The sequence below is a fragment of the Ostrinia nubilalis genome, chromosome 1, assembly GCF_963855985.1.
Source record: "Ostrinia nubilalis chromosome 1, ilOstNubi1.1, whole genome shotgun sequence".
Taxonomy (NCBI): Eukaryota; Metazoa; Arthropoda; class Insecta; order Lepidoptera; family Crambidae; genus Ostrinia; species Ostrinia nubilalis.
Genome location: NC_087088.1, coordinates 13,596,691 through 13,616,518, shown reverse-complemented (window position 1 = coordinate 13,616,518; position 19,828 = coordinate 13,596,691). Strand labels below are relative to the sequence as shown.

The 19,828-nt window shown below is 34.6% G+C and overlaps 3 protein-coding genes across 3 annotated transcripts; 1 reads left to right on the top strand and 2 right to left on the bottom strand.

The window, feature by feature from the left end:
- Window positions 1-946: 946 nt before the first annotated feature.
- On the bottom strand, window positions 947-7,297 carry LOC135073272 (uncharacterized). The gene is made up of 6 exons (XM_063967389.1): window positions 6,567-7,297; window positions 6,088-6,332; window positions 5,814-5,867; window positions 5,251-5,403; window positions 4,690-4,776; window positions 947-4,571 (listed from the first exon to the last, which is right to left on the bottom strand). Exons 1-6 carry the CDS (start codon window positions 6,665-6,667, stop codon window positions 4,165-4,167), a joined length of 1,047 nt encoding a protein of 348 aa, XP_063823459.1. The 5' UTR covers window positions 6,668-7,297; the 3' UTR covers window positions 947-4,164.
- Window positions 7,298-7,317: 20 nt separating this feature from the next.
- On the top strand, window positions 7,318-8,472 carry LOC135073291 (6-pyruvoyl tetrahydrobiopterin synthase). The gene is made up of 4 exons (XM_063967408.1): window positions 7,318-7,517; window positions 7,671-7,750; window positions 7,832-7,977; window positions 8,141-8,472. The coding sequence occupies exons 1-4, from the start codon at window positions 7,453-7,455 to the stop codon at window positions 8,342-8,344; spliced, it is 495 nt and encodes a 164-aa protein (XP_063823478.1). The 5' UTR covers window positions 7,318-7,452; the 3' UTR covers window positions 8,345-8,472.
- A 969-nt stretch (window positions 8,473-9,441) lies between these two features.
- LOC135073280 (alkaline ceramidase) lies at window positions 9,442-15,026 on the bottom strand. Its single transcript, XM_063967399.1, has 5 exons — window positions 14,688-15,026; window positions 14,446-14,602; window positions 13,602-13,701; window positions 12,407-12,544; window positions 9,442-10,682 (listed from the first exon to the last, which is right to left on the bottom strand). The coding sequence occupies exons 1-5, from the start codon at window positions 14,778-14,780 to the stop codon at window positions 10,361-10,363; spliced, it is 810 nt and encodes a 269-aa protein (XP_063823469.1). The 5' UTR covers window positions 14,781-15,026; the 3' UTR covers window positions 9,442-10,360.
- Window positions 15,027-19,828: the final 4,802 nt, after the last annotated feature.

Sequence of the window (19,828 nt, the reverse complement as noted above, 5' to 3'; positions counted from 1 at the left end):
TGGAACGTTAAAATATTTTCCGCACGCAGCCAGTCAGCCAGCGTACCAAAGAGCATAAAAGAGTAAGAGACGGCACTCCATAGATATTTTTTGAGCTCACGCACACATATGCATTTTAGAGAACGACCCGCAAATCTTTACCAACCGCACAAACTACAGGCGGAGCTACCAACATAATGCCTTATTTTCTGACAGTATTAGTGACGTTCGTAATAACTTATCGATTATCGATACTTTGCTAGGGTTGTAATTGCATATCGATATCTAGTATAGGAACCTTCAATATTTTAATGATTACTATTTTTATTTTATACTATGTGTAAGTAAAACGAAGTTTTGTAACGTAAATTATTTATTTCGAAATAAAATAGGTATATTACAATAAGTATTGAACATGACATAGCAGTTGTAGGCATGAGGAATTATTGAATATTATAACAAAGTACAGAAATGATAATTTTGTAAACTTTTATTTTCACAACTTTTTCTAAGAAAAAATAGGATTTTTATTTATAAACATCTTTAATTTTCTTATCAGCTGATCGAACCTCAGCCTCAAGATTACTTTTCAATGCTTTGTTGCTGTGCTTTTTTACTTTTGTCAGCAAAATTGTTTTCACTTTTTATGAAGCTGTCATTAATGATTTTACAACTTTTTCTTAGAAAAAGGTAACTTAATATTTTAAACATCTTATCATAAATTTCTTTATTATGTTGTTGACATTTAAACCAACTAAAATTACAATTTGTACTCAACATTAAGAAAATGAATTTTCCAACATTTTCCATATACAGGGTGTCCCGTAATGTAACGTCAAGCCGGAACTGGGTGTTGAGGCAAGTTGTGCTGGTTATCAGAAAAATATAAAAAAAAATCTATGTGGCATATTTTAAAAATAATAGGCATTTAAAAAAAATCAAAAAATTCTACTCCAAATGACGGTCCTTTTACTCGTGTTGCCACAAATCTTCACTTTTTCCAAATTTTTTTTTTGTTATGTAACCCTGAATAATGCTTCTCTAAATTGTTATCAAAATTACAAAACCAGCTGCTTCAGCTTGGATGAAAAAAATACATTATTCCCAAAAATAATTTCAAAATAAAAATTTTGCCTAGTTTAAACTGACTGTACTGAAAAAAAAATGTACTGCGCGAGTGTGGCAAGTGACGTCATAATTTGGCGCATTTAGTAAGGATTCCAAAATGGTATAACACTTGGTAAATTTTTGCTGTAATTGTCGACAATTTTTGGTTTTTTGGAAATAGTCCCGTTTTTAACTTTATCTACCTTGGTTAAAAAATATTATTCTAATGTGCCCAAAATTCAAGTTTCTGTGACTGACTACCGTACAGTCAGTCACAGAAACTTTTGTCACCATGACAGTAATAAGTAGTTGACATACTGTGACAAAAGTCACCCGTGCGCGCGCGCCTTTACTACCTGCTCTGCCTGCACTTGTACTTGGTAACAGGGATAATAAGGATATGAAGTTTCGGTTATGGATACGGTTACGGATATTAGAATAATATTATACCAGTTTCGGTTACGGTCACGGATATGAAATCATTTCAGATTATCCGAAAGTCTCGGATAATTTCGGTTACGGAATTATTAGAATTTCAAAAATGTAGGTATAATACAAATAGCAAGATGCTGCGTGAGCGTGACCCACATAGCTACTTTATGTACCAACTAAGACGACACCTATGTATGATAAAGGTAAAACAGGCTGGCATATTAGATGGTGCCAGCGAATGCCAGACAAGTTGGTAACAAATATTAAGATTTAAGGTACAATTCCAAGACGGGCCGCAGACCGCAAACTGCAACCGCAAACTGCAAAACTATGAAATCGGCAGCGCGGCATTGCAGCTGTGGCGTGTATACTGCAGATTTCATAGAGTTTTGCAGTTTGGCCTTTATCCGAAACTATCCGTAACTTTTGAATCAGTTTCGGTTACGGTTATGGATATTTTTTTATTTCGGATATCCGATAGTTTCGGTTACGGTTACGGATATCCATAACATCCCTGCTTGGTAAGATGGCCCTCTCCGTCCCGCTCATACCTTTTAAAATGGCTTCTCCACCTCACTTAAGCCAGAAACTTGAATTTTGGGCACATTAGAATAATATTTTTAACCAAGGTAGATAAAGTTAAAAACGGGATTATTGCCAATAAACAAAAATTGTCGACAATTACAGCAAGATTTTACAAAGTGTTATACCATTTTGGAATCCTTACTAAATGCGCCAAATTATGACGTCACTTGCCACACTCGCGTAGTACAATTTTTTTTCAGTACAGTCAGTTTAAACTAGGCAAAATTTTTATTTTGATATTTTTTTTGGGAATAATGTATTTTTTTCATCCAAGTTGGAGCAGCTGGTTTTGTAATTTTGATAACAATTTAGAGAAGCATTATTCAGGGTTACATAACAAAAAAAAAATTTGGAAAAAGTGAAGATTTGTGGCAACACGAGTAAAAGGACCGTCACCTGGAGTAGAATTTTTTGATTTTTTTAAAATGCCTATTATTTTTAAAATATGCCACATAGATTTTTTTTTTTATTTTTCTGATAACCAGCACAACTTGCCTCAACACCCAGTTCCGGCTTGACGTTACATTACGGGACACCCTGTATATCTGGTCGGCAATATGGTCATGATAAAATTGTTTAGCTTCATTTACGGTGGTACATAATTGAATTGTTGGATAAACGAGACTTTTTTTATCATGCCACCATTCGCGAAGAGATATATATGCATACAAATCATTGTCAACAGGAGTTTTCACGCTCAAACACTCTTCACAAATTAAACAAGAACTGTTCTGTAATAGTTTGGCAGCTAAATACCCGCTTACATATACTACTGGTTGGTTTTCAAGGCTACACAAATTTTCAATGGGCTGTTCTAAGTTTTCAGGGTCCGGGATAGACAACACAGGATAAAATTCAGTGTCTGTGGAATCTTGAACATTAATTTTTATTTCTGTTGTTTTTAAATTAGTTTTTAAAACGTCTTTATATTCCAGCATATGTTTATTGTTGTCTGCTTCACAATTAGCACTTCTACTATGAGGCACTTTCAGCCCAGTAACCATGCTTGTTTTAAGCGCTGCAGTAAAGTGCGTGATAGTGGGATTTCTATTGGTTACACTGTGTTGCCTAATGATTCCAAATAAGTTTTCCAGAGAGTCTTGGTTAAACTGTCTAAGGTTCATATATTTAAACCCTTCATTCTTTAACTTTTCCCAAATATCGTTTAAGGATTTGATAGATATTTGATATCCCTTAACGCATTTAACATTTTTTAGTATCGTGTTTTCTGCTGTTATAAATTTTATGGTTTTTAACTTATCAGTATAAAAGGTCCAAGACTCAATGTGATTACTTGATGTGGAAACATTTTCCCGGATCCCTTTCTTTACGTCATTTAAAGATGATGGACCATTTGTACAATCAAATAGTTTATCTAACTGTTCAATCACAAATGCTGTATCATTGCAATCAGAAACTTCTTTCCATGCCATCATTTTTAAAATAGCTGCCACGGTATTACTCAGAGCATGCGCAGCATACTTCACCCTCATCTTAGTTTTGAATGTTGGATTTACAATGGTACTATTCAGTTTTTTAAAATTTAAAAAAATTCTGTTGTGTTCTTCTGCAACTACCAAATGCCTCCATTGTGCAATTTTTCCATCGAAAGACATATTTCCACTTTTAAAGAAATTGTTTCGTAATGATTTGAACAAGTGAGGGATGTCATAGATTATAAAAATTTTGTCATTATTTACAGAGAAAAAGTTGCTATCTATGCCTTGTCCACAGTTTCTTTTTAACATGTTAAGAGCTCCTATATTTGTAGATCCCTGATCGCAAACTGTTGTTAGAACCACAAATCCGATTTCTTTTAATTTTTTGATGATGTCCGATATAATTTTTGCCAGTTTTGCTGTTGATATTGTGCCTTCCATTCCACAAAATAGTGCGCAATATATTGTTTGTATTTATGTTTAGCACCCTGTATCATAAACACTAACGCATGGTCTGCAATTTTATTTTCTCGTCCCATGTTCTCGCCCTCTCCATAATCCACGTAGCCATCCACTTTATCAGCAATTTCGTTATAAATTATCCGTTTCTTTAACTTTAATTTTAAAAAATTAACGAGCAATATTTATTTTCCTTTGGCATACTTGATGCTTTTGCCTCTAACATATCAATTATATTTTTATTTATACCAGGCTCCATTGGTATATTTTTTAAAATCCTTTGGAGCGTTTTAGTGCTTGGTAGCGTAAACAGCTTTTGCATATAGCGGTATGCTTTAGGGGACCGTTTAAATATAGCCAAAGCATATATTTTGTTGGCTAAAGTCCACCTTTTTCCTTGTGACTTTTTTTTGTTATTCTGCACTACATCCTTTACTAACGATGTCAGCACTTCCGAATCTAACTTGTCTAAATTCACTCTTGACTTCGCTATATTCCTTATTGTTTTTTTTGCATTTTGTAACTGTCGCCAAAGCCTCTTCTCTTTAATTGTAAATGTTGATGAAGTGTCTGTAATAAAAACATTTCCATTAGTAAAAAAAACAACATTAAAGCAAATTGAATTGAATATTGGTTAATTAATCAGCAATTTTACTTGGTTTTTTAAATTAGGTATGTTTTATCTTACCTTTCATTTCAATGTTTTTCTTAGGTCTTTTATAACTGTGGACTAATATTTCTGCCTGTGCATCTTGATGGCAAATGTTTTTATCATCTGAAATATTATAAATATGCAAATTAGTTTAAAATTCATTTTGTTGTTTTATGAAACATATTATTTCCAAATCAATCAATCATTATCAAGTTTTAAAAAAATGCAAAGACAGTAGGATAATGATAGCTCTTCTCATAAAATATGAAGCGTGGGCCCACCTTCAATAACAATGACATAATATTAAATTAAAGGCATTTAGAGGTTTTAATGTTCTGCATTCTGGATGCGGTCTGCGGGTATGTCAAGACAATCTGTAAGTGGTCGTGATAAGGCAATCAGTCACGTGTGCTTTGCGTTCTTTGTTCGTATCCGCACGGTCAAATCGCATTAATATAAAATGTACAGAAACCGAGAATGTTGTACATATAAGTTCATTTTGACCTGACTGCAGACTGCAGAACGCATCCAGGGTGGCATTCTTTAGTTTGAGGGAAGGCATATTTTAGAAGGTAAACAATTAGTTTGTACACTTACCATGAGTAATGGGTTTATAGGTCATATGTTCTGGTGCATTGGAAGTAGAAGGAAGCGGTTCAAAAGTTGTTTTCGCAGAAATACCAGAATCTGGTATATCCACAGCTCCCAAACATGTTGAATTTAGTTGTTTGGTTGTAGTTGTAAGGGGAACTGAAAGCAGATAATGAAATGTGAATTGGGTAATAAAATGTCATGTTCTTACCCAACTTTAGGGTACAATCAATCTAGTACATGTCTTGCTCACATTAAAAATTACTAGCTTATAAATATTATTAAACTAGCTGACCTGGCTAATTAATGTAGATTGCCTAAAATTTTTCAAATTGGTCCGGTACTTTTTTTGAAGAATTTGTATTACACAAATTACTAAAGTCCCTCTAACTCAACACCTCATTCTAAGCTAAATTGTGTTACGAGTGGGTTTACTACAATATTCAAGCTGTGGGGTTCTAACCCGCACTTTAGGCTATCTTGGCTTCGAGTTACGGAGCCAATCAAATACAAACAAACAATTAAATATTTCCTTTTTATATTATTAGTATAATTTTAGATAAACATACCTCGTTCAACTGGATTTGACTTCTTTGGAATGCAATATGAATGATCATAAAGAACTGTAACAAAGTATAGACATAATTAATAATTAAAATTATATATTATTTATTGATAAGCATACAACACATGTTTGTGGTTACAAAGAAAGAACCTTGTTAAATTGCATTCGGTTGGTTTGTTTTGGAAACCAAAGAAAATTAATTAAGACATCTAAATAATTCAGAAAAATTGATAGATAGTAAATTAAATTTAAAAAAATAATTGAAGTCATCATCATACCTGTCTTGAGGTTTTCTTTATTGGAGTCTTTTACATGAAGAGGAAACTCTGTCAAAACTTCATCTGGCAAGATGGAATTACTCAATTCCAGTGTTGGAATAGCTGAGTTCTTCAGCCGAGTTCCTTTGGCATTGAAGGATTCAGGAGTGAAGTGCCCACCACAAACAAACTTAAGTTGGTGTAACTTTTCAATAGGTACATATGCTAAGTCTTCTATGCCAGCATTTTTAACCCACATTCGACAACTGAAATAAGAAATACCTATTAGAAAAGAAAAAGAATAACAAACTGAAATTTATTCATCAACTAATTTCTTTTAGTATTGTTATGCAATTCATTTACAGAGTACGAACCAAAATACTGAAATTAAAAATTGGTTATGGTTATTTACTGTATGATTAACAATATTAATCCCAGCCTTTAAGTTTACACAATCAGTAAAATTATCTTGTAATAAATGAGTGTTATTAGAAACTTACCGGTCAGAATCCAGAGGAAACCTACTCAAAAGTAAGGGTGATCCACCACGACTTCGCCTCTTATTACAAATAACGCACTTCTTGTTGTTTCTACTCTCCATTATCAGTAGAAGCCTAAAATGAAATAGGTATTAATTAAACAAAGCCTATAATTTCTCTCCAACCAGTGTCAATGCCCTGGTTCATGCATTTACCAGTTTTGAAAGTACATTTACATTTTCATCACATAGGGTTGTTTTTAATGAATAATAGATTTGTAATAGATCTAATATTTCAAGTAAGTAGATAACATACCCATTAAACAGAAAAGTAAATAAGAGTTTAAACTTCTGTAGAAGTTGAAACACAGCTTATTTAAAAGAGTCTCTATCTCACAAAAAACATAACACTGAACAGCAAACTTTATCACGCCCGATACGGAGGAACTTAATCAACTCAACGTAAACGACAGAAAAGTTTATTTACAGTAATATTGCACCAAATCTGAGAAAATAACTTCACACGAATCAATTCGCCGGTTAAAAACTCAAACTCAATTGACAGACATTTTTTTTCATTTGTCAAACTAACAATACTACCAACATAAGGACACTAACAATTATTTTTAGTATGGTGGTATTGATCCGCGGGTTCCCCTGCTGTAGTGAAATCAATCCAAAATGCACTTTATTGCTTAAGTGATAAGGTTGTATATCAATTGCTACATATAGAGACTAGTTTTTGAATGAGAAGTGTCTACCCACTGCAGCGTACAACAAAAAAAATTACAAAGTCGAAAAGTGCTGAAAAGTCGTGTTGTTGGCTTGGCAAGTGCGAGTATTGTCTTCATAGAATAGATCTATTACATATTGACGAGTAATCATCTAAATTAAATTTTAAAACAGCAATGGCCTTACCTATTGTTTCTATTACTAGAAGGGAAACTTTTAGTTCATGTCACAGATTGCACAGGTATATTATTCAGGCTGCTCAAGTTAAATTCATGATTTCAAGAACTACTTAATTTATGTCAATAGTCAATTAGTAGTGTCACTTCACCTGATGTTATTTCTTTTGTTTCAAGTTTGCTTTTTTTCATTTTGTAACTCAAGTTTTCTTTTTTAGCCCATTTCTAAGTGATGAAGAGAATAAAAAATTATATGGAAAATGCAACAACCCTAATGGACATGGGCACAATTATGTTGGTAAGTTTAATGTATAAACATTTTTAAATTTAATTTAATCATTGTTCAAACATTTTTTTTTATTTTCCTTGTATTTTACAGTGTTGGTCACAGTAAAGGGCCCAGTGGACCCACACACCGGCATGGTGATGAACGTTCATGATCTCAAGACATACATGCATTCTGCTATTATGGATCCTTTAGACCACAAAAACTTGGACCAAGATGTGCCATATTTCAAAACTGTGGTAAGTGAATGCAATGTAACCACAAACTGTAACATGAGAACTATATTTCACAACTGAGAATTATATTTCATAGAACGCTCATTATCAATGTCTAACTAATGCATGGTTGAGTCATTAGTTTATTGCCTATTCAAATGATTATTTTACTTTCTATTTCTTATAGGTAAGCACAACAGAAAATCTTGCCATTTTTATTTGGGATCAACTTCAGAAAGTTATGGATAAACCGCAATTACTTCATGAAGTAAAAATATTGGAGACGGAAAAAAATCATGTAGTTTACAGAGGTGGATCTACTTATCCTAGAAAGAAGTTTGATAGCTCTACCTTACATACAAACCACAATGTATCTTCTGACTCAGACTGATTAACTGAATGACATTTTTATATTGCCAATAATCTCGAATTTATTTTTATGGACATTATAAAATTATCTTAATATTGACGTTTATAAGCAATGTAGCGCATGTTAAAATTAAATCATTCCAAAACATATTTTATTTCTTTCATTTCCATTACCTAACTATATTTGTAGGCCTGAACATTACAAAAAATGTATTCAAAGGTCCAGAGATAATGATTGTTGTTGGTTAGCACTTGACTAATTATTGAGATAATGGAATGGGTTTGATAAAAAAAATGACATTGAGAAAGGAAACATCTTGAATAATGTTGTGTAATTAATTTAGGTAGGTACTTAGTAGAGCAGTTTCTAACAATGTCTGAATCTTAATTTCGGGAAGGAAGTACTTTATTTAATTATCAATGGATTGAATACGCCTAGCTTTGATTAAGTAAAATAAATGGGATGAATATTCCCCGATATCTACCAGTCCAGTGTAGAGCAACATATTTTTTTTAAATTCTACCATTTTTTTAAATAAATACCTACAATGGCACTCAAAACACATTATTCCAACAGGTGGTTGTTATCGTGAATGATCGATTTTATTAGGCAGTTCGATTTTATTGTTTACCACAACTATGTAAACAGTAAGTAGGTAATGTTTTTGTGTGAAGCTCGTAATTTGTTGCCTATTGATTGACCCCATGATCTTTGAACATTTGTTTACCTAAGAGCAGAAACAAACATTCATAATTTTATAGTGGCTAGTATTAAGCACAGATTAGGGAATATGTCCGTGTGGTATTTTTATTACGTACAATAGCTACTATATGGCCATCCATCATAAAGTGACACATCTAATTCACTACCTCAGCTTTGCTCCAATCCAAGTCTCCTATCGGAGCTGAGATATTGCCGCTAAGGCGAAAAGTCTGTATGTTGGTATTATAATATTACAAAAATATTAATTTCAAAAACCGCGTCCGTTTGGGAGCCAGACTAATGTTTGTCCGCACAACACTAATGGTAGCATACAAATATCTTTTCCAATATAACAAAAAATATTTTGAATTCATACTTAAACAAAATTGGGCTTAATGGTATCGTCAAAACAAAAGTTAGATAATTATCTGTTTATTGCACACTGAACAAATACAGGTCCTAATTTAGCAAAATATTCAATACATTGGCACAATAAAACACTAAATACATAAAAGTAAACTTTTGCACGGGTTATTTATAAAACAGATCAATAGACAATGAAGTTGCAAATAAATAATCAAGTTATATAATCTTAGTAATTACCTAATTAAGTAGGTATTTATCAATTTCACAAATTTTATGAGCAAAGCATAATAATCTATTATTTATTATTAAAAATTCTTAGCACTTATAATTTATTTGTTTGTGATAGGAATATCTGAGTCTGAGTACATTGAGTACTTGTGCACAAACTTTTTTTGTTTGCATGTCATGACAATAAATAGGTTCCAAGACTGAATTTTTGATTAGGTAGCCTATACCTATAAATAATTCTAAAAATTATAAGTAATTCTTATAACTACATCATACAAATCTTAGTATCACACAATAATGTTTTTATTCAAAATAAATCTATACAGCTTCCTAAAAGCTAGAAAAAGAGTAAATAGAAATATTAAGAAAAAATAAATGGTTGCCATAAAAGCCATAAATAAGAATAATACAAACTTGTAAAAAAGAAAATTAAATACTATACCTACATCACAGATTGGCACTAGAATAATAGTACTTATTATAATCTTTTATAACTTTTGATGCTGCATCACAATAGATTTTAATTGATAATAATTAAATGTTTCACTGAATTAACACATTGCTATGTTAAAATAAAATCTGCTTATAATAAATATTTGTCACAATAGATTTAAAAATATTTACATTACAATTTATATAAATTTAATATGCGTACATACAATTATATCCATCCTAATAGTTTTCTCATAACATTCAAAACATTTTTAAAAAATGCGGCAAAAATAATCAGTATTTAAATTGTTAGATTGCAATATTCTTGTCTCTTTTACACGGGTGTTTGATCGTGATATATGGCACGCCTAATTCGAAGTCGTTTTTCGGCCAATATCTAAGCTGGGGTTTTTGCTCTGGTCTTTCTTCCAATACATTAAAGTAAGCGAAAAGGACCAAGGCAGTGTAACTTGCAATGAAGATGAGGATGTGCCATACGCCGTGCATGTACGGGAAATTGATTGACAGCCACGCGTCACAGAACAAGCGATCCATTATCCAGCAGAATACAGCGAGACAGCTGACGGCGACGCAGCGAAGCCCCAGACGATAAACCCGGGCACACTTTACTCTGGAAATGAAGGACAATAATTAAATAACACGCACTTAATGTTTCTTAAGTTTAGTAATTTATTTAAGTCTAAATTACTTAGGGGGCGTCCATTAATTACGTAAGACAATTTTGGCAGTTTTTCAACCCCCCGCCCCCCTTGGTGAGATTTGGTGAGATTTTGCTCGACCCCCTCCCCCTCCCCCTAATCTCACGTGAGATTTTTCAAAATGCGTAATTGCAACGTAACTAAATGAGTTTATCTATTAGAGATGAGACGTATTTACTAGAACAGATCCACACACTAGGTATTTTACAGTACTAAGTGGCACCTATTCCAATTTTTAAAATACTTGATCCACCTAGTATTTTTTAAATTACACGATTTCCGACCCTACCATCAAAGTAATAGAGGTTATTATTGCATAATCCGTAGTCGTGTATTACGCGCACCGCGTATTTCTCGCTAAGTATTTTTTAAATTACACGATTTCCGACCCTACCATCAAAGTAATAGAGGTTATTATTGCATAATCCGTAGTCGTGTATTACGCGCACCGCGTATTTCTCGCTAAGCTTATGTGCGAACGTAGAGATTCACTCCGTCTCTGTCTGACAAACAAATTTGAGCGCAGGCAGGTGTGAGATAGGAATAGGTGTTTGATGTATTACGTAATTTAAACTCTATTTGTACACAGGTAAGGTTTTGAATATTTTAATTTTTGTTCTCTCTCATCCAGCTCACTCCTTGTTGACTAGCCGGTAAAAAACCAGTTTTTATTCTTCCGACAGGTTTGTTTTGGTTTGTTGTCACGCGTCCGTGATAATTGCATAAATAAAAAATAGAAAAAATTATGTAAATATTTTTATGAAATTGATATCTTTTAAATACGCCAACTTTTAAGTTGACAGTCCTAAGCCTGTTGAAATATGAAGGGAGGATATCAATCAATCAACAACCAGCAAAAACATTATTATTCAATTTCAAATTGCATTATTAATACTACGAGTGTACCTTTTCAAAGAAAATTCTATTTTAAAGTCATAATACGTGGATTAGTCCGCACTAGTCGCGTCAAGTATGGTAAATTACTACGTACTAAGTGGAACAGGTATTTGGATCACGTATTAATAAATACTTGGAATAGGTGCACCTAGTATCAAATTTACCTAGTATAACCCATCTCTATTATCTATGCTTCGATTAGTTAGTACCTACCTACATTAGATTCATACATGAAAACCTTTCTTAGCGTAGTAATCTTTCGTAACATAATAATGAGAATATATTTTTGGTTTCGTCGTAGAATGTAAAACCTGTAAGATTTCTATTTTAATTTAACACTATTTGTTGCTGAAAAATTTTACGTGATATTTGTCGAGACCCGCCCCTCTCCCCCACGTGAGATTTAGTGAGGTTTTTCTGGACCCCTTATCAACATACGAATTAAACTACACTACAACCCGGTCGAGTTAACGTCGCACCTGGTAGCTGTGACGTCACATCAACGCTCAAGGATGGGGCGAAGGCGTGGTGGAGGTGTGTGGGTGAGTGCGAGAGTCGCATTCAGCGAGGTGCGCAGTTAGCTCGATCGGGTGTTAATATGTAGACCATTAACCCCTCGTGGTTGTGGTAAGTCAAATATGCTTGTGTTAGGTATATGAGTGGGTTCGCCTCAATACGGCGACAAGGTTCGAACCTGCGTTCTTCGGATTTCGATTTGGGAGTGTAATTAATATCTTACCTATGCAGCTCTATGTAAAGAAATCCAATAGCAGGCAACGATAAAGTCATTAGAGCGAACGCGTTGGCGGCAGGATGCATGACGAGGAAGCCGGTGGAAAACACGGAGAAAACGCTCGAATAAAATCCCAACACTCTCCTGTAATAGTAACAAACAAAAGTTTATCAAAGTTCGATAGAGTAGTAAACATATTATTCATTGTTCTGGTGCACTTGCACTGAATACACTCAACTGACATGTTTATATTTTATCGGAATCGTTACTAGGTCAGTTTATTGATTACGAATTGTATTAAAACCATTTTACATCGGCGCAGTTTAAGTTGCATATTATTATGTCCGTGGAGGTTTTTTATAGTTTTTATTTATGACTCTCGGAAAATTTACGATTTCGGTTAAATGTTGGCATTTTCGCAAATGTGTGGGTGGCGGCAACTGGTATCTACGCGTACGCGTACACAAAAATGTATTAGCTAGCTACGTAAATATGTGATTATGTTGCGATGATAGGTACATTATCTACGACTCAAACGTGTGATTTATGAGTTTTTAAGCCCCGATACACGTCACCAACATCAAGCTCTACGATCGATAGCTTATGTACCTACGCAATAATAATAATAATAATAAATACACTTTATTGCACACCAAACAAATAACAGAAGAAAAGGAACACACAAGGTACAATTAGGCGGTCTTATTATTGTAATGTTTTTATTCTTCTTTTCATTTCAACTTAATAATAACAATGCGAAATTCATTATAACCAATAATAATACTAATTAACCAGTACCGCGAGCCTTCTCATTAGCGCTAACATAGCATGACTAAACGCAGTAGCTGTTCATGCTAAGAAATAATTATCAACTGTAGCATAATAACCAAGGTTGATTTAACAATGGTCTTGAATTGATTAAACTATTCATACTGAAAACATATTGAAGATGAGAATCAGGTGTATTGTTTATAAAACATTTATAAATGGATTAATACCATTATAATAATAATATAAATGTCTTTAATGAAATGAAATCTAATCAGAAAATTTCTATACTATTAGTCATTTGATTTTGTTGGGACCGTAAACAGGAAAGCTATAAGTTGGTCCAGGACTTTCTATAATGCAATATTAATATTATTTAAGAAATTAAATAGTTATTGTTTAAGCTATAAAAATAGATTTTAATATTACTCACCTATTTCCTCCCAAAAATTTTGGAAAATATCTCCGAGGTAAAAACATCGCAAAAGCTGCCATGAATACCCAAAGGATTGCAAGCTCATCCAGAAGCTGCCCTGAAATATTAAATAAAACATTAATCATTAAAATTAACAGTTACACACTAAACTTGTTTAAAACAGAAAAAAGGTGGTAAAGCATTTATTACCTAAGATGGTGTTATAACACTGTTGTTTATATTATGAATAAAATACTACACACATTTCTTTATGTAGAAGGTACCTAATTAATTAATTGAAAATAAAATGTATAAAATACAGTAATTTATTTTGTGAAGTTATGTAGATTTTTACAATTTCTACACCATGAGAAATGTTCATATTCATATTTATTGTGCACCTTGTTGTACTTAAAGTTTTCGAAAGTGGCCATACAAATTACTTTATTACTCCATACTAATATAATACATGGCCAAGTTATCACCGAAAAGTTGGATAGCTATAAAATTAATGCATATACCTAAGAGTTAATAAAACTTTTTTATAATAAACAAAATTTGGCAAATCAACTTCTATTACATATTCAACCTTGATGCAATGAAACATATTACAAAACATATTACTTTGAGACTGCATACATTGAGAAATATTATTTCTACAACAGGTACCTAATTCATTATACTCTATGGAATAGGGCTTTTCAGATGAAAATATATGAAAACAGGTAGGCAGGTAGTATTATTTTTGAAAGGTTCTGATTGTGCAATCTAGTTTCTGATAAGATAAAAAAATCTATCCTATGATAATATTAAAAAATGTTCTATTATTTATGATACACTATCTGATAATTTATCGACTTACCCACAAGGCTCAATGTTGCATGGAAGTAAGCTGAACTGAGCCCCACAATCATCAAGAGCACCCAGAGTACATTGATGCCAGGATTTACAAACTTGGAATACTCTTGAAAGAGATGAATCAGAATAGGTGGGAACAGAAAGAACAACACGTTGCTGACCTGTTAAACATAAGTATTATTTAAAATTGTAACTTCGAAAATTTCTTACAAGAAATATTGAATGAAAAAACAAATTTTAACTTACAGTATTTACGAACTCCGCGACCATGGGAGAAATAGAATAGTTTGATTCACACCAATCCACTGGGGAACTTCCACGTTCCAAGTGCGACCACATTTTTAATTTCTTTGTTTACAAATTCCGACTTGGTCAAGTTTTTGAAATTACAACGCACGCAAAAATTTACATTAATTTTAGTAGAGCTTTTAACCTACGAAACAAAGCATGTCCAAAGTTACAGTGTATTACTATCTGAATTTGAACAAATAATTTGAATTGTTATTTAAAACTTCAGTAAATACGCGTCAGCGAAAAAGAAAAACATGTCAAGTCCATTCGAAGAAAATTGATTGAATGAAAATGACAGCTCGCAGTTGACAGTCCGTGCATGACAAACAAATCAATTGACGTATCCCATCACCTTATAAATCTATGGACTGGCCTCCTGAAAAAAGTGTATAACTAAATCTAAAGTTGAACATAAAATTATTAACTAACTTTATGTTAAACCTAATGTTTTTTTAGATTCTGTGTTTTTAAGTTTCTTGCCACATTGAATATTTAACTCAAAAATTATACAAAAAAATCTTTTCACAGACCACTGTGCAGACAAGTTTATAGATGAACTACACTGAACTGTCCTTTATTTGACACTGACAGGGGGGCCACCGTCAATAGCGGATCGCTAGTTCCGACTTTTGCCACGGTGGAAACCATGAAGCTACAGATAAAAATGGAGGGCAGAGTTTGGAACAAAACTTGAGTCAAATACCTACTTATATCTATCTCGCTCTCTGCGGCCCTACCTCTCTTTTTAGTGTGAACTGTAGTATTGCTATCTTCTGATTTAAATCTCCTTGTAAATTCTTCGAAATAGCCAATACACTAACCAAATCAGAAGTTAAACAAATAAATAATTAATATTTGAAACTAAGATTACCTAGTTAAATAAAAATCACAAAATTGTCGGCCATTTAGGCTTAATGTGTTGGCGAATCAGGGAATTACAATCCCAATTCCTGGGTAATCGGTACCATGTGGCAACATCGGCCAAATCCGGCCCATCATGGCGGTTGTTTACTATTTTGTTTATTAAGCAGTTAATTTCGTTTGAGATTGTTTACAGGAAATAATCATTGTTTTATCACAAGAATTGGTGCAAAATTTTGTAGTGCGTGGTTGCGGTAGTACGTGCTGTCCTGGAAGTGACATAAGATTCCACGCGTAAGTGTTTATTTCGTGATTTCCGACATTGGATCATTGTAAACATTTTTCACATTTTTTACAGTAATTTCTTCCTAAAACGTTTTACCAGTAACTACACTTATCATTTTTAATGATACCTATGTCAAGAAATAAAGATTTTACATTGGTTTCATTGAATTTGAGCAATTTTATATTTTTTGTTTATTTAGAAAGAGCAAGTCTGCCCACAGAGAGCGAGATACTGATACTTAGTTTGTGCTTCAAGTAGGTATTGGGAGTCTGGCCTCCATTTTTATCTGTAGCTTCATGGTGGAAACCATAAAGTTGCACGAAGATGGTGGCGCCCTTCTGTCAATGTCGTCGGTGGGACATTTCAGTGTAGTTCATATATACACTCGCGAGCAAAACTATGGAATCACTTAAGCGCGCTCTACACTCGCGGCGCGAAAGGCCGCGAAAGCCGCGAAACGCGTGTGTAGATGGTTTCGCGGACTTTCGCGCGTTCACGTTCACGCTTCGCGCCGTTCCCCGTTCGTTGTCGGTTTTTTGTCCCGCGACAAAGGTTCGCGCTTGGTTCACGGCGCGCGATCGCGAACGCAACTACACTCGCAGTTTTTCGCAATAGCTGAGAAGACGCCGTCGCAAGTGGTTGTGCATTATTGCGTACTTACTAACGTTCTTTTTTTTTAAATGAGTAGGTACTAGGCATGGAATAATGAACTTGAGTTGAAATTTATCGAGTGTTTTCAATCCGAACCAATACTTTGGCAGTCCAAACACAAGGACCATAAAAATAAAAATAAGACCCACTATGCCTGGACGCGGATAAGTGACATTTTAAATATTCCTGTGGGTGAATTTAAAAAAAAAAGGACTCACTTATGTCCAGTTATAGAACCTATAGAAAGAAAGTTAAGGATTCCACTCATAGTGGGGCAAGCTCAAGTGAAATATATAAACCCATTACATTTTTTATTTGTATCTTATTTTTAATATAGCCTGACCAGGAACATAAAAACCCTCGCCATGTTGCGGAAAACTAATGGTACTAATTTCTTTTAATGGCAACAGTAACTGAAAACTTCATTGACATGTCACCTTGCATGTCAGTCTATTGCTGTCAAAGTATAAACAAACTTTATTTTAAATGTGCGCAATTGATTTTGTGAATTAAATTGCTAAAATCTTTTTATAGTCGTGAAAGAAAAGTGGTTCACAATGTGTTAAAGTATTTGTCGAAGAGAAATACTAAGGGTTCGGACAATATTTTCATTGAATAATGTTTTCGACAAAGGTTGTCAAATTGACTGACATGTTTATCGTATAGTACAGTCCACTATGAAAATTAGCTGCGGTTTGTTTCAACTACCTATTTTAAAGTTTTTTGTCACTTTCTAAGTGTTGAATTTTATGGAATTGGGAAAGAAGTACCGAGTTTGAAGCGTTCATGAGCAGACATTGCAGTTGAATATTGAAGTTCTGAATTTGATTATTGATGAATAATAAAATAAATCCTACTAACTCGATTGATGGTTTCATTTAATTTATTTAAACCAGGTTACCTATAATAATATTTTTTCGTTAATTTATGAAAATATCAAATTAGCCCGTAATCCTGAATCCTGATACATAAAGTTAGCCTATTAATTTAACACAGGTAGGACTGTACTCAGTGTTGCACTATCAAATGCAATTGACGCGCCTCTATGCCAGGGTTTTTATGTTCCTGGTCAGGCTATACATAGGTAATTGTAATACGATATAGCACAGAGCGTCACCGCAGCAACAATCACGTCGTCATCCATTGAGGCCGCGAACGAGACTGCGAGGTTTCGCGAGTGTGGAGAGACACATATAAACGCGAAGTGCACGGCGCGAATCGCGGCGTGAATTCACAGCAAGAATCGCGCGCGAGTGTAGAGCGCGCTTTACATGAAGTTTTTTCAACGCGATCTTGTGTACTAACAAATTTGTTAGTAATCAAAGAAGTGACACCATTTTAAAGATTAAACTTTTACCTTTAAATTGATACCAAATTCATTTAAATCACACAAGTATTTAAAAAGATATCGCGGCTGATGTGAAGAAGTAAGGAAAAAGACATGTATCAACTGTTTGATACGTCGCGAGTTGCGGCCCATTTACCCCCTATAAAAGCACGTGTTTTCGGATTTTTGCTTTCACACGTTGATCCATACACATCTCAGCTTCTTTTGACACTTTACCTGGGATTCTACACCTTCAGAAGCAGGACAAATCCTTGCACTATTGCAAGAAGGGCTCAGCCAGCGGGCTGTCGCATGTCAGCTCCACATAAGCCAGTCCTGGGTTTCGAAAGTTTTAAGACACTTTCGGGAGACTAGTGGCTTTATCCCGAGACCAAGTTCTGAACAGCGCCAGTGCACATCACAGAAGGATGACCGTTTTTTCATGTCAACATTTCTATGAAATCGTCATTTGACTGGTATCGACGTCCAGCAAGAGCTCAGAAATGTTCGTAGGATAGCTGTTAGCGTGTGGACAGTTCGTCTAAGATATAAGCAATAGAATTTGACTCCAAAAAGGCCTGCCACAGGCTCGAAACTGACGGCAGGTCACTGATAAGCACGCTTTCAATTTGCTCGTACACATCTCGATGGGAAGTCGAGCAAGCCACCCCCATAAGCCATTGTTTCAGCGAACCAGCACTGCACAAATTGCTCCCCAGGCTGCCTATAGACCCGACCTCTTCAACTGCTGCACTGCAAACACAGTCTGCATTGATCGGAGAACAAAACTCGCCTCCATTACTCGCCTACCCATCAAAATAAGTGCGAGTTAATTGAAAGCGTGCTTGTCGGTGACCTGCCGTCAGTTTCGAGCCTGTGGCAGGCCTTTTTGGAGTCAAATTCTATTGTTTATATCTTAGACGATCTGTCCACACGCTAACAGCTATCCTACGAACATTTCTGAGCTCTTGCTGGACGTCGATACCACTCAAATGATGATTTCATAGAGAGGTTGACATGAAAAAACGGTCATCCCTCTGCGATATGCACCGGCGCTGTTCAGAACTTGGTCTCGGGATAAAGCCACCAGTCTCCCGAAAGCGTCTTAAAACTTTCGAAACCCAGGACTGGCTTATGTGGAGCTGACGTGCGACAGCACGCTGGCTGAGCCCTTCTTGCAATAGTGCAACGATTTGTGCTGCTTCTGTAGGTGTAGAATCCCAGGTAAAGTGTCAAAAAAAGCGGAGATGTGTATGGATCAACGTGTGAAAGCAAAAATCCGAAAACACGTGTTTTTATAGGGGGTAAGTAGGCCGCAACTCGCGACGTATGAAACAGTTGATACATGTCTTTTTACTTACTTCTTCACATCAGCCGGGATATCTTTTTGAAATACCGGTGTGATTTAAATGAATTTGGTATCAATTAAAAGGTAAAAGTCTAATCTTTAAAATGGTGCCACTTTTTTTGTTACTAACAAATTCGTTAGTACACAAGATCGCGTGGAAACAACTTCATGTAAGTGATTCCATAGTTTTGCTCGCGAGTGTAGTTCCATTACATTGGGCGACTCCTATCTAACTGCCATTGATCTAAGTTTTTCTTCTACCCGCCACCACAAACTTTGCTTGAGCTTGAGGTGGTACTTGTAAGTTGGTGATAGGTAGATTTAAGGGTAGATGGTCTGTAATGTAGGTAGAATTTTGCGAACGTGTTAGTGTGATGAACGCATCCTCCTATCACCACACCACCACCACTTGCATTCCGCTGAACATTACCTAATGAAAGCTAAGCGTCCACTTGTCGGTATCGTACGCAACGGACGCATCGTACGAAGCACATCGTATCGGATGTGCGATGCGTACGATGCGGACAGGTGGACGCACTTATACAGTGTGTCCGGGCATGTAGTGATCAAACTTTAAAGGCGTAATCTATGGACAATTTCATCGGTGAAAATATGTACTTTAA